General features: G+C 37.9%; 1 protein-coding gene across 1 annotated transcript in view; it reads left to right on the forward strand.

Moving 5' to 3' along the window:
* The window catches only part of TMED7 (transmembrane p24 trafficking protein 7), a 19,685-nt gene extending 7,381 nt beyond the window's left edge, over positions 1 to 12,304 (forward strand). Inside the window, exon 3 of the mRNA XM_024743335.1 lies at positions 7,040 to 12,304. Within this exon, the coding sequence (XP_024599103.1) occupies positions 7,040 to 7,276 (237 nt within the window). The 3' untranslated portion in view covers positions 7,277 to 12,304. The remainder of the gene's footprint in view (positions 1 to 7,039) is intronic.
* The last annotated feature ends 1,104 nt before the right edge of the window (positions 12,305 to 13,408 follow it).

The following is a 13,408-nucleotide window of genomic DNA, read 5'->3' on the forward strand; positions in this document are numbered from 1 at the left end:
TATATATATATATATTCTTCCTCTTGGACCTCCCTCCCATATCCCTCATCCCGTCTAGGTCATCACAGAACACCAAGCTGAGCTCCCTGTGCTGTACCACAGGTTCCCACTAGCTATCTGTTTTACACGTGGTAGTGTATTTATGTCGAACCTAATCTCCCAGTTCATCCCTCCTAACCCCCCCAGCCGTGTCCACATGTCTGTTCTCTACGTCTGCATCTCTATTCCTGCCCTAGAAATAGGTTCATCTGTACGATTTTTCTAGATTCCACATATATGCGTGGAGTATATCGATTAATATACGATATTTATTTTTATCTTTCTGACTGACTTCATTCTGCATGACGGACTCCAGGGCCATCCACATCTACAGATAGTCCAATTTCGTTCCTTCTTATGGCCGAGTAGTATTCCATTATATATATGTACCACATCTTCTTCATCCATTCATCTTGTCAGTGGACATTTAGGTTGTTTCCGTGACCTGGCTGTTGTAAATAGTGCTGCAGTGAACATTGGAGTACATGTGTGTCTTTTTGAGTTATGGTTTTCCCAGGGTATATGCCCAGTAGTGGGATTGCTGGGTCATATGGTAGTTCTATTTTTAGCTTTATAAGGAACCTCCATACTGTTCTGCATAGTGGCTGTATCAGTTTACATTCCCACCAGCAGTGTAAGAGGGTTCCCTTTTCTCCACACCCTCTCCAACATTTATTGTCTGTAGATTTTTTGATGATGCCCATTCTGATCAGTATGAGGTGATACCTCATTGTAGTTTTGATTTGCATTTCTCTAATGATCAGTGATGTTGAGCATCCTTTCATGTGTTTGTTGGCCATCTGTATATCTTCTTTGGAGAAATGTCTGTTTAGTTCTTCTGCCCATTTTTGGATTGGGTTGTTTGTTTTTTGATATTGAGCTGCATGAGCTGCTTGTATATTTTGGAGATTAATCCTTTGTCAGTTGCTTCGTTGGCAAATATTTTTTCCCATTCTGAGGGTTGTCTTTTGGTCTTGTTTATGGTTTCTTTTGCTGTGCAAAAGCTTAAGTTTCATTAGGTCCCATTTGTTTATTTTTGGTTTTATTTTCATTTCTCTAGATGGTGGGTCAAAAAGGATGTTGCTGTGATTTATGTCGTAGAGTGTTCTGCCTATGTTTTCCTCTAAGAGTTTTATAGTGTCTGGCCTTACGTTTAGCTCTTTAATCCATTTTGAGTTTATTTTTGTGTTTGGTGTTAGAAAGTGTTCTAATTTCATTCTTTTACATGTAGCTGTCCAGTTTTCCCAGCACCACTTATTGAACAGGCTGTCTTTTCTCCATTGTATATCCTTGCCTCCTTTATCAAAGATAAGGTAACCATATGTGCATGGGTTTATCTCTGGGATTTCTATCCTGTTCCATTGCTCTATATTTCTGTTTTTGTGCCAGTACCATACTGTCTTGATTACTGTAGCTTTATAGTATAGTTTGAAGTCAGGGAGCCTGATTCCTCCAGCTCCATTTTCCTTTCTCAAGATTGCTTTGGCTATCCAGGGTCTTTTGTGTTTCCATGCAAATTGTGAAATTTTTTGTTCTAGTTCTATGAAAAATGCCATTGGTAGTTTAATAGGGATTGCATTGAATCTGTAGATTGCTTTAGGTAATATAGTCATTTTCACAGTATTGATTCTTCCAATCCAAGAACATGGTATATCTCTCCACCTGTTTGTATCGCCTTTAATTTCTTTCATCAGTGTCTTATAGTTTTCTGCATACAGGTCTTTTGTCTCCTTAGGTAGGTTTATTCCTAGGTATTTTATTCTTTTTGTTGCAATGGTAAATGGGAGTGTTTCCTTAATTTCTCTTTCAGATTTTTCGTCATTAGTGTATAAGAATGCAAGAGGTTTCTTTGCATTAATTTTGTATGTTGCTACTTTACCAAATTCATTGATTAGCTTTAGTAGTTTTCTGGTATCATCTTTAGGATTCTCTGTGTATAGTATCATGTCATCTGCAAACAGTGACAGTTTCACTTTTCTGATTTCGATTCCTTTTATTTCTTTTTCTTCTCTGATTGCTGTGGCTAAAACTTCCAAAACTATATTGAATAATGGTGGTGAGATTGGGCAACCTTGTCTTGTTCCTGATCTTAGAGGAAATGGTTTCAGTTTTTAGCATTGAGAACGATGTTGACTGTGGGTTTATCATATATGGCGTTTATTATGTTGAGGTAGGTTCCCTCACTTTCTGGAGAGTTTGTATCATAAATGGCTGTTGAATTTTGTCGAAAACTTTTTGTGCATCTTTTGAGGTTATCATATGGTTTTTATTCTTCAGTTTGTTAATAATGGTGTATCACATTGATTGATTTGTGTATACTGAAGAATCCTTGTAGTCTGGTCTAATGTTTCATTTAAAGCTGTGTTTCCTTGTTTATTTTCATTTTGGATGATCTGTCCATTGGTGAAAGTGGGGTGTAAAGTCCCCTACTATTATTGTAGTAGTGCCAGTAATTTGTAGTTACTGTCGATTTTTAGTTACTGTCAATTTCCCCTTTTATGGCTGTTAGCATTTGCCTTATGTATTGAGGTGCTCCCATGTTGGGTGCATAAATGATTACAGTTGTTATTTCTTGGATTGATCCCTTGATTGTTACGTAGTCTCCTTCTTTGTCTCTTGTAATAGTCTTTATTTTAAAGTCTATTTTGTCTGATATGAGAATTGCTAGTTCAACTTTCTTTTGATTTCTGTTTGCATGGAATATCTTTTTCTATCCCCTCAGTTTCAGTCTGTATGTGTCCCTAGGTCTGAAGTGGGTCTCTTGTAGACAGCATGTATACGGGTTTTGTTTTTGTGTCCATTCAGCCAGTCTGTGTCTTTTGGTTGGGGCATTTAATCCATTTACATATAAGGTAATTATCGAGATGTATGTCCCTATTGTCATTTTCTTGATTGTTTTGGGTTTGTTTTTGTAGGTCTTTTCCTTCTCTTGTGTTTCCTGCCTAGAGAACTTCCTTTAGCATTTGTTGTAAAGCTGGTTTAGTGGTGCTGAATTTTCTTAACTTTTGCTTGTCTGTAAAGGTTTTAATTTCTCTTGTCAAATCTGAATGAGATCCTTGCTGGGTAGAGTAATCTTGGTTTTAGGTTTTTCCCTTTCATCACTTTAAATGTGTCCTGCCACTCCCTTCTGGCTTGCAGAGTTTGTGCTGAAAGATCAGCTGTTAATCTTATGAGGATTCCCTTGTATGTTATTTGTTGCTTTTCCCTTGCTGCTTTTAATAATTTTTCTTTGTATTTAATTTTCGTTAGTTGGATTAATATATGTTTTGGCATGTTTCTCCTTGGATTTATCCTGTCTGGGACTCTCTGTGCTTCCTGGACTTGTTTGACTATTTCCTTTCCAATGTTAGGGAAGTTTTCAACTGTAATCCCTTCAAATATTTTCTCAGACTCTTTCTTCTTCTCTTCTTCTTCTGGGACCCCTATAATTCGAACGTTGGTGTGTTTAATGTTGTCCCAGAGGTCTCTGAGACTGTCCTCAATTCTTTTCATTCTTTTTTCTTTATTCTGCTCTGTGGCAGTTACTTCCACTGTTTTATCTTCCAGGTCACTTATCCGTCCTTCTGCCTCAGTTATTTTGCTATTGATTCCTTCTAGAATATTTTTAATTTCATTTAATGTGTTCTTCATCATTGTTTGCTTGCTCTTTAGTTCTTCTAGGTCCTCATTAAACGTTTCTTGTATTTTCTCCATTCTGTTGCCAAGATTTTGGATCATCTTTACTATCATTACTCTGAATTCTTTTTCAGGTGGACTGCCTGTTTCCTCCTCATTTGTTTGGTCTGGTGGGTTTTTACCTTGCTCCTTCATGTGCTATGTATTTCTCTGTCTTCTCATTTTGTTTAACTTACTGTGTTTGGTGTCTCCTTTTCACAGGCTGCAGGTCCGTAGTTCCCATTATTTTTGGTGTCTGCCCGCAACGGGTGAGACTGGTTCAGTGCCTTGTGTAGACTTCCTGGTGGAGGGGAGTGGTGTGTGTGCTCTGGTGGGTGGGGCTGGATCTTTTGGTGGCAGGGCTGTGTCCAGTGGTATGTTTTGGTATGTGTCTGTGAACTTAGTATGACTTTAGGCAGCTTCTCTGCTAATGGGTGGCATTGTGTTCCTGTCTTGATAGTTGTTTGGCATGGGGTGTCCAGCATTGGAGCCTGCTGACCGTTGGGTGGAGCTGGGTCCTAGTGTTGAGATGGACATCTCTGGGAGAGCTCTCACCGATTGGCATTACGTGTGTCTAGGAGGTCTCTGGTGGTCCAGTGTCCTGGACTCGGCTCTCCCAACTCGGAGGCTCAGGCCTGACAGCCGGCCAGAGCACCAAGACCCTGGCAGCCACACAGCTCAGAAGAAAAGGAAGAGAGAAAAACCTAGCAGGTAGAACCTCAAACCAAATGGTAAAAGCAAACCTAAACAGACAAATTCACACAAAGAAGCATACACATACACCCTCACAAAAAGAGAAAAAAAGGAATAAAAGTAAAATTAAATTTAAAAAATTAATGAAAATAAATAAAAGGAAGAGAGCAGCCAAATCAATAAACAGATCCAGCAGTGATAACAAGCACTAAAACTAAGATAAAGATAAAACCAAAACAAATCAGACACAGAAAGCAAACCCCAAGTCTACAGTTGCTCCCAAAGTCCACCGCCTCAATTTGAGAACATTCATTGTCTATTCAGGTATTCCACAGATGCAGCATACATCAAGTTGATTGTGGCGATTTAATCCGCTGCTCCTGAGGCTGCACGGAGAAATTTCCCTTTCTCTTCTTTGTTCGCGCAGCTCCTGGGGCTCAGCTTTAGTTTTGGCCCCGCCTCTGTGTGTAGGTTGCCCTCTGGTGTCTGTTCCCACCCAGACAGGACGGGGTTAAAGTAGCAGCTGATTAGGGCTGTCTTGCTCACTCAGGCTCGGGAGAGGAAGGGGTATGGTAGTCATAATTCGTTTGCAGGGCAAGCCTGCAGCGGCAGAGGCCAGTGTAACATTGCAGCTGCCTGAGGCAGGCTGTGTGTTCTCCCAGGGAAGTTGTCCCTGGATCACAGGACCCTGGCAGTGGCAGGCTGCACTGCCTCCCAAGAGGGGAGGTGTGGATAGTGACCTTTGCTTGCACACAGGCTTCTTGGTGGCTGCAGCAGCACCCTTAGCGTCTCATGCCTATCTCTGGGGTCCAAGCTGATAGCCACGGTTCACACCCGTCTCTGAAGCTCGTTTAGGCAGCACTCTGAATCCCCTCTCCTCGCATACCTCAAAACAATGGTCTCTTGCCTCTCTGGCAGGTCCAGACCTTTTCCCGGACTCCCTCCCGGCTAGCTGTAGTGCACTAGCCCCCTTCAGGCTGTGTTCATGCAGCCAACCCCAGTCCTCTCCCTGGGATCCGACCTCCAAAGCCTGAACCTTAGCTCCCAGCCACCACCCGCCCCGGTGGGTGAGCAGACAAGCCTCTCGGGCTAGTGAGTGCTGGTCGGCACCGATCTTCTGTGCGGGAATCTCTGCGCTTTGCCCTTTGCACCCCTGTTGCTGCGCTCTCCTCCATGGCTCCGAAGCTTCCCCCCGCACTGTCCCCACCAGTGAAGGGGCTTCCTAGTGTGTGGAAACTTTTCCTCCTTCACAGCTCCCTCCCAGAGGTGCAGGTCCCATCCCTATTCTTTTGTCTCTGTTTTTTCTTTCTTTCTTTTGCCCTACCCAGGTACATGGGGAGTTTCTTGTCTTTTGGGAAGTCTGAGGTCTTCTGCAGGCATTCAGTAGGTGTTCTGTAGGAGTTGTTCCACATGTAGATGTATTTTTGATGTATTTGTGGGGAGGAAGGTGATCTCTGTGTCTTACTCCTCTGCCATCTTGTAGGTCTCCTCATTCCAAGATCTTTTGTTCCTTACCTCACCAGGATGCTGGGCACCGATGTCAACATACTTAACATCTAATTCCACTGTTAAAGCAGCAAAGAAAACACTGTTTCTTCTGGAGAGTCTGTAGCACAGGACAGAAGAGCTGCTGCAGGCCCAGTGTGGGTGGCAGTGAGGGACGCCAGTCTTCATCTCTCATACTTTTTAAACGAACTTTTAATGAAATATTTTTATAACTATTTCTTTCATACTTACTTTAGTAGAACTTTATTAAGTGTTTAAATTATTTTCTAATGTCTATTATTAAAATTACAACAAACAAAAATTGAAATAAAAAACGAATACATGGTTTGTGATATAAAATAAGTATAATAAAGCATATATTTCATCACCAGGATTAAGTTTTCAGCAGTAGAAAAACATTAAACTGGTATACAACAAAAAAAATTACTCTTAACCTATCTCAAAGCAGATAGTGTAATTTAGAAAAAGCTATGGTGTCATCAGATGAAGGCCTACAAACTCATTACACAGTGAAAATGAAACTTATGTCCTGTTGAGAACATATATATTAGTTTTGTTGAGTGGCATGAGGAAGACTTATTTAGCAAAGTGGTAAATGTGAAAAAAAAATTCCTACTCTGACCTATCACTTTTCAGTTTCAACTGCTTTTAAGATAGTTGAAATAACTTTGACTAACAATCTACTTTTATGCCATATTTCGTTTGTTTTTGTATATATTTGGACTTTGATTCATATAATTATAATTGGTCAAATTTACTGACCTGCCATTCCCTTCCTCCTAATTCTTCCTCTTTAAGAAACCTGGCCTTGAAACTCGGTAGCTACCAACCTTAACTGCTTAGTATTTCTCCTACTGTTAGCTTCATGTTCCATCTGCCACCTTAACACATGCCACAGTTGGGACGTTCCAGTTTGGGGCAATAGCTCCTTCATGGGATCTCTAGCCTTACCAGTCATCCTAGTGAGAATGCGTAGAAGCGTTGCTTTGCCAGGACCATTGACACGAATGAGTGAATGAATGAGTGCCAGTTTAGTAGAATGTTAGTCAGATGAGGAATTGCGATCAAATTAAAAGAAAAGATGAATATGCTAGATGGATTGTACAGAAAGTATTAAAACATACTAACTGAAAATCTTTCTCTTTAGATGGAATCTGCCTGTGTTTCAATTCACGAAGCTCTGAAATCTGTCATTGACTATCAGACTCATTTCCGTTTGAGAGAGGCCCAAGGCCGAAGCCGAGCTGAGGATCTAAATACAAGAGTGGCCTATTGGTCAGTAGGAGAAGCCCTCATTCTTCTGGTGGTTAGCATAGGGCAGGTATTTCTTCTGAAAAGCTTTTTCTCAGATAAAAGAACCACGACAACTCGTGTTGGATCGTAACTACGTTTTGAGAATTGATCCACCATTGCCGCTGTAATATTGCTGTCCTCTAATTAATTTTAGGTACCGAAGAACTTAATATTGGCAACATTTTTAGAATCTTACTCATACACTTGTTGTGGAGGGATGTACGATGCATTCCCCAAGCTGTGGAAAGGACACCTTTTTTTATTTGTAAAGGTAGAAAAACTTTGGGACTTATTTTGGGCTATTCATAAATATTCAGCACAATGATCTACTCTTTTCTTGGTTGTTTCTATCTGCTCTTCGCACACTAAAGTATTTTGATTTGGTATTTTGGTTCCTTTTAGCCATTTAAAAATACTTTTCTTGTAAGTAGTGGAGATTTTTAAAACCTTCAATTTAATGTCTACATGTGTTGTGGAGGAAGAAAATTACCTTTCAGTTGTTTATAGGAAATGAAGTTTTGTTTTTAAGAAAACCAGATGTGATTAGCTATAGCCCAAGCCCTATTCTGCACTGTTTAATTTTATGAGGAAAAAAATCTACCATAGAAATGTTAGTTAGTTAATATTGATATAATTTAAAATTGATACATCATGGTTTAATTTATTTCTCAGTAGCTTGGAAAATATCGTTTTTATTGTTTGGGTTTATTCTATGATCTATAACCAGATATCTTATTTTTTTTCATAAAGACATTTTTACCACACAGAAAATAGTATGTTTCAGTAACATAATAGAGTTTACACAGGCCTTAAAAGTCAGACTATTGTAACAGGTAGAATAATTACAGAATAATTTAAGACACTACAATGCGGGGGCAAATGAAATGAGAAGACTTTTAGTGAGTTATCTGCACGTATTACATTTTCAGTGCTTTTACAAAGAAAAAAGGTGATCTGTTTCATTTTAAACATTTGGATTGGCTAGTTCTTGCTCTTATGTGGCTTTAATGTCTGAGTCACTCCCAGCTTAAATTGAGAGTTGTAATATAGTATTATAAAAGTGCCATACATTTTATCCTAAGGGGTGTGATGCACTGAGAAATTAGTTACTTTGGTTTTTTTCTTTCTTTCTTTCTTTTTTGGTTTCTTTGTCTTGCACATGTAATTTGTACAATCTCTGGTTAACAGCCCTAAGATTTTAAAAATTTAGAATGCCGTGTATGTGTTTCTTATTTGATAATCTTCATTGATTGTACTGCATTTAACGAATATTAGTGCATTTTCTGTAGACTATAGGGTTTAGACTGTATTTGTGTTTTATAACTTGCATACATTGAGCTGATTGAAATAAGATTCCAAGTATTCTAGAATGGAATACAAGATGATGCAAAATTGGGTTTAAAGCTTTTATGCTGTTAAAAAAAAAAAAATTGCAACTGCTTTTTGCCATGCTTCTATCCCCCACCTAAAAGTGATGAGTGCTGAACGTGACTGTCATATTGTTAGAACTTTGATATGTGGTACCACAGAATACTGATTGGATAGCAATTCTAGTCACTTACCACTACTGACTAGAAGTTAACTCTTAATTCTAAGCTGTCTTAAGACGCGTATACACTGCTGCATGTAAGAGCAAAATGAATTCAGGTTGTCCTGCTTGCTAATTTCAAGTGCTACAGTGTAGCAAGGGATGAACATATTTTCAGAGTTTTAATTCTAAAATTTTTGAAGACCAAATAGCTACTCCTTCAACAATATATACCAGTGGATTAAGAACTGAAGTTTAAGATTCTGCAGATTTATCTATTGGGGTTCTTGTATTGGAGTTGTCCTGTAGCTTTTTAAGTGTCCCTCTAGATTTGCAAATTTTAAACACTAATGTTAAAGTGATAAACATGGGAGTATGTTAAATGTCCTTTTCTGGTTGCCTGTCTGCTCTGTTGTATTCAGATAGTTACACCATAATTCAGCAGAGCTGGGTATCATAAGTGTGCCGAGTTTGGCATAGATAATGCAGTTATTTAATCTGTGCCTATCAAAACTTAATGATATTTAAAGATTATTACCACAGATAACTTGCGGTGAAACTATTGAGATATATTAAAATTTTTAAAATCACCACTGTTACCTGTTGTAGAAAATAGTACTGACTTAGTCTAGTCTCTTTGTAACTGGTTAAAGTTTGATGGCTTGCCTATACTCAACTAGGTATGTATATTAAAATTAGAAAATACATATCTACCTAGACATGAATATTAAGTAAGAACTTTTTTCTTCCTTCCCCTATATAATTTGTAGCTCATCTTTTTTCTTTAATCCTTTCATAACTTGTTGCAACAGTTTGAATTCCCCAAATATTTACGTTTGGACATATGGCTCAGAATACATATTTAAACATCATTAGCTGTATATATTTTTAAAGTAGAATAAATAATGGAAAGGGACTTGATATATAAGTTTATACTAAAATTCCAACTGTGTGAAGATACATTTTAAGATATTACTTTGCTAATAATCTAAATATTCATTTTTTATTAAAGAAACAAATGGTTTGGGGTTCACAGCTTTCATCCTGGCTTGATGATAATCAACTTTGAAAACACAGTGGACTGAAAAGCAATTTTATTCTTTGAAAGATTTCATTTAAATCTCTGTACTATCCATTTTTGCTTCAGTTTGTAAATGTGTAACATTTATGGTTAAATAGGACAAAGCAGACCCTATGACTATTGTTTTCAAGAATTAAACAAATTGATATATAAATTATTAAAAGGGGGTTTTCATTTACTTTTGAAAAGAAAAATTTCTCTAAATTAAAAATGTTGGTTCTGCAGGATTGCACCAATCAATTCTTGTAGAATAAAAAAATATTTCAACAAACTGACTTCACTTATTTCTGTCAAGATTTAAATCTTTTTGAAGCTCCTTATCAGCTTGCAGCTTGGAGTATAGTTTTATAGCAAGAGAGTGATAATTTACTTGATATTTCATTGGAACATCTCAGGGACTGACCAAGAAAGAAAGTTAAAGAAGAGAAATACAACCTGTAAACACCTCACTTTTAACCTTACTTTTCCTTTTCTTACTGCAAGTTTTGGTGAAAGGAAGTTAAGCCTTCAATTCCCTAAAAAGCTCTTAGTTTTTAGGTAAATTAACCTTTGGTTGTATAATGCCAAGTTTTCTGAACTTTGTTCCCCATTATAATGTTACAGGGGACGTTCTGATTCCTAGGCACAAGTACAAAAGTAGCAGAGAAATAATAATATATTGGGCTGGCCAAAATGTTCGTTCAGTTTTAAGTAAAAAGACATTTTTCATTTTCACCAGGAACTAAATTGAGCAACGTATTCATTCACCAAATGAAATTTTTGGCCAACCCAATGGGTTAACACTTATTGAATGCTTTCCTTGTGCCAGCTGCTGTGATAAGTCTTCTGCTTGTATTGACACGTTTCATCTTTGCAATAATCCTATGAAGTAAGGATATTATTCCCATTTTACAGATGAGGAAAGGGAGGCCTAGAAAGGTTAAGAAACCTGCCTATATCACAGTTAGTAATTAACAAAATCTGGAATATGAACCATGGCAGTCTGGCTCCAGACACCCCTTTCTCAACCACAATGCAGTAATTACCTAGAAACACCACTTAAGGATAGATCTCCAAAGGTTTAGCAGTCTTGATTTCAGTATACCTCAGTAGCAGTTCAGGGGCTTTCCTGGTGGCGCAGTGGTTAAGAATCCGCCTCCCACATGCTGCAGGGCAACTAAGCCCATGAGCCACAACTACTGAGCTCAGGCGCCTAGGGCCTGTGCTCCGCAACAAGACACCGCAATGAGAAGCCCGCGCACTGCAGTGAAGACCTAACACAGCCAAAAATAAATAAATAAATTTTTTTAATTAAAAAAATAGTGGTTAGTGCTTTGGCTTTGGAGTCATAGTCAAGTTCAGATCATGGTCGGTGACCTCACACAAATGATTTTGTTAACTCGGCATTTCTGTTTCTTCATGTATTACTAAGGTAATATCTACTATAATGAGAATATAATGAGATGTTCATAAAACACTTAGGGTCAGTGCCTATCATATACAAGCCCTTAATAAATAATAGCTATATTTTTGTCATTGGTCCAATTTAATCACTTGATCTTTCTTTAGTTCTTAAAGTTCTTACTGTAGCCTCAACTCATATGGGCTCTTAAATAGTATGTAACAAATATGAAAGTCTATCATGTACATAATAGACTGCTAGAAGTTTCAAAAATGAGTAAGATAATCTGACCTCCAGGTACATAATTGTTGGGGGAGACAGAATAGCTGTGTAAGAATCTAATGTTAAGTCGTGAAGCAGAATGGACTTGAAGGTTCTAAGACCTTTATAGGATGCTAGAGGAGGGAGAAAATATATAGATCAAAAGACTTGTTCCCTAAGGAATTTCACTTTGTCCTCTCCAGGTGTGGGGAGTGGTGCATAGTTGTCTAGCTAGGCCAGCAATTGAGTGAATTAATCCCTAATTCAGGGGTGTGTACTCCTCGGTACAGATCAAAAAACATGTTCTTTAACTTTGTTACTAGTAAAGGTGATGTTTGATCTGAATAACTTCATCTCAGTTGTTTCCAAATTCTGGAGGAAAATATAGGGATGTTATCCCTAAACCACCAAATGTGCTATTTTTCAGTCTGCGTTTCTCCATTTTATCCATAAGATAGCATCATTAGGATGATTATATTCCTTGCTGAAATCAACATATATTAGGCCTGGCATAGTCTGTTTTTAGTGCTGGTAATTACTAGTGACTGCTACTACCTTACAAAGAGAAGACAACGCAAGAATTTGAGAAATAATCGTTCGAAGAGTAAAATCTGCCAATAATCCACCATCTGCTTTGATGTATTTCAGTTTTTCCATAGATAAATGTATATATTTTTAAAGAATTGGTATTGTTTATAACAAATTTGTAAACTTTTAAAACTTGTGAAATTTGTGATAATACAGAAGAGGGTATTAAACATGTACAATTTAAAGAGATATAAAATTATAAAGCACATACTCATAATAACCAATGCTCAGGTTAAGAAATGCAATATTGTCAGCACCATAAAAGGCTCTATGTATCCTTTCCTGATCACATCTCTCAATTTCTTCCCTAGAGATAACCAATGTTCTGCTTATAATGAAAATAATTTTTCTTTTTCTTTTTACCAGTTATGTATACTAGTTCTTCTCAAACGACTTTAAAAAAAATTTCCGGGCTTCCTTGGTGGCGCAGTGGTTGAGAGTCCGCCTGCCGATGCAGGGGACGCGGGTTCGTACCCCGGTCCGGGAGGATCCCACGTGCCGCGGAGCGGCTGGGCCCGTGGGCTGTGGCCGCTGAGCCTGCGCGTCCGGAGCCTGTGCTCCGCAATGGGAAAGGCCACAACAGTGAGAGGCCCGCGTACCACAAAAAAAAAAAAAAAAAATTCCAAGTAATCACAAACTCATAATTTTGTAAATACAAAATCTTGTGCTTGAATGTTTTGGTAATATCAAATTGCTATCAACCTTTCCAAATGCTTGCTTTCTATGCATGCTTACTCTCACTTTATGTGCTTCTCTCTTCATCAGCCACTGACAGTTCAGTATGGTTGTTGGACCATACTTTGAATAGTACTGATGTTTATGTTCCTGAAAAACGTCTAAGAAAATCAGGCAAAAGTAAACCTGAACAAATAAAGTTTAATGGAATATTCTATTTAATGAATTAGTTATTACACATATTCTTTTGTGACTTTGTTTTGCTGTCATCCATGTTGATGCGTATGGCTATAGTTTTCATTACTGCATAGTAGTCCATCATATAAATATACCAAAGTTATGTGTCTTTTCTACTATGGTGGCATTTGGATTGTTCCAGGTTTCTTGCTGTTATAAACAAAGCCACTATGAACATTTTTGTATATTATGCCTTGTTGCACATATGTATCATCCCTTGAGAGTAAATCTAGGAGTGGAATTGTTTGCTGATAGAGTACGTATATCTTCATCTTTACTAGGTGACACCTGACTTTTCTAAAGCAATTGTATCAATCAGTGCTTTCACCAGTAACAATGGAAAGTTCCAAATTCGTGTTGTCAGACTTTAAAACTTCAGAAAATCTCCTGAGTTTGTAATGTCGTAAAAGCAACACTTAAGAATTTGAGAAATAATGGTTCACAGAATAAAATCCACCCGTAATTCCATTAT

Source organism: Neophocaena asiaeorientalis, unplaced genomic scaffold, assembly GCF_003031525.2.
Source record: "Neophocaena asiaeorientalis asiaeorientalis breed wild unplaced genomic scaffold, Neophocaena_asiaeorientalis_V1.1 scaffold26, whole genome shotgun sequence".
NCBI lineage: Eukaryota > Metazoa > Chordata > Mammalia > Artiodactyla > Phocoenidae > Neophocaena > Neophocaena asiaeorientalis.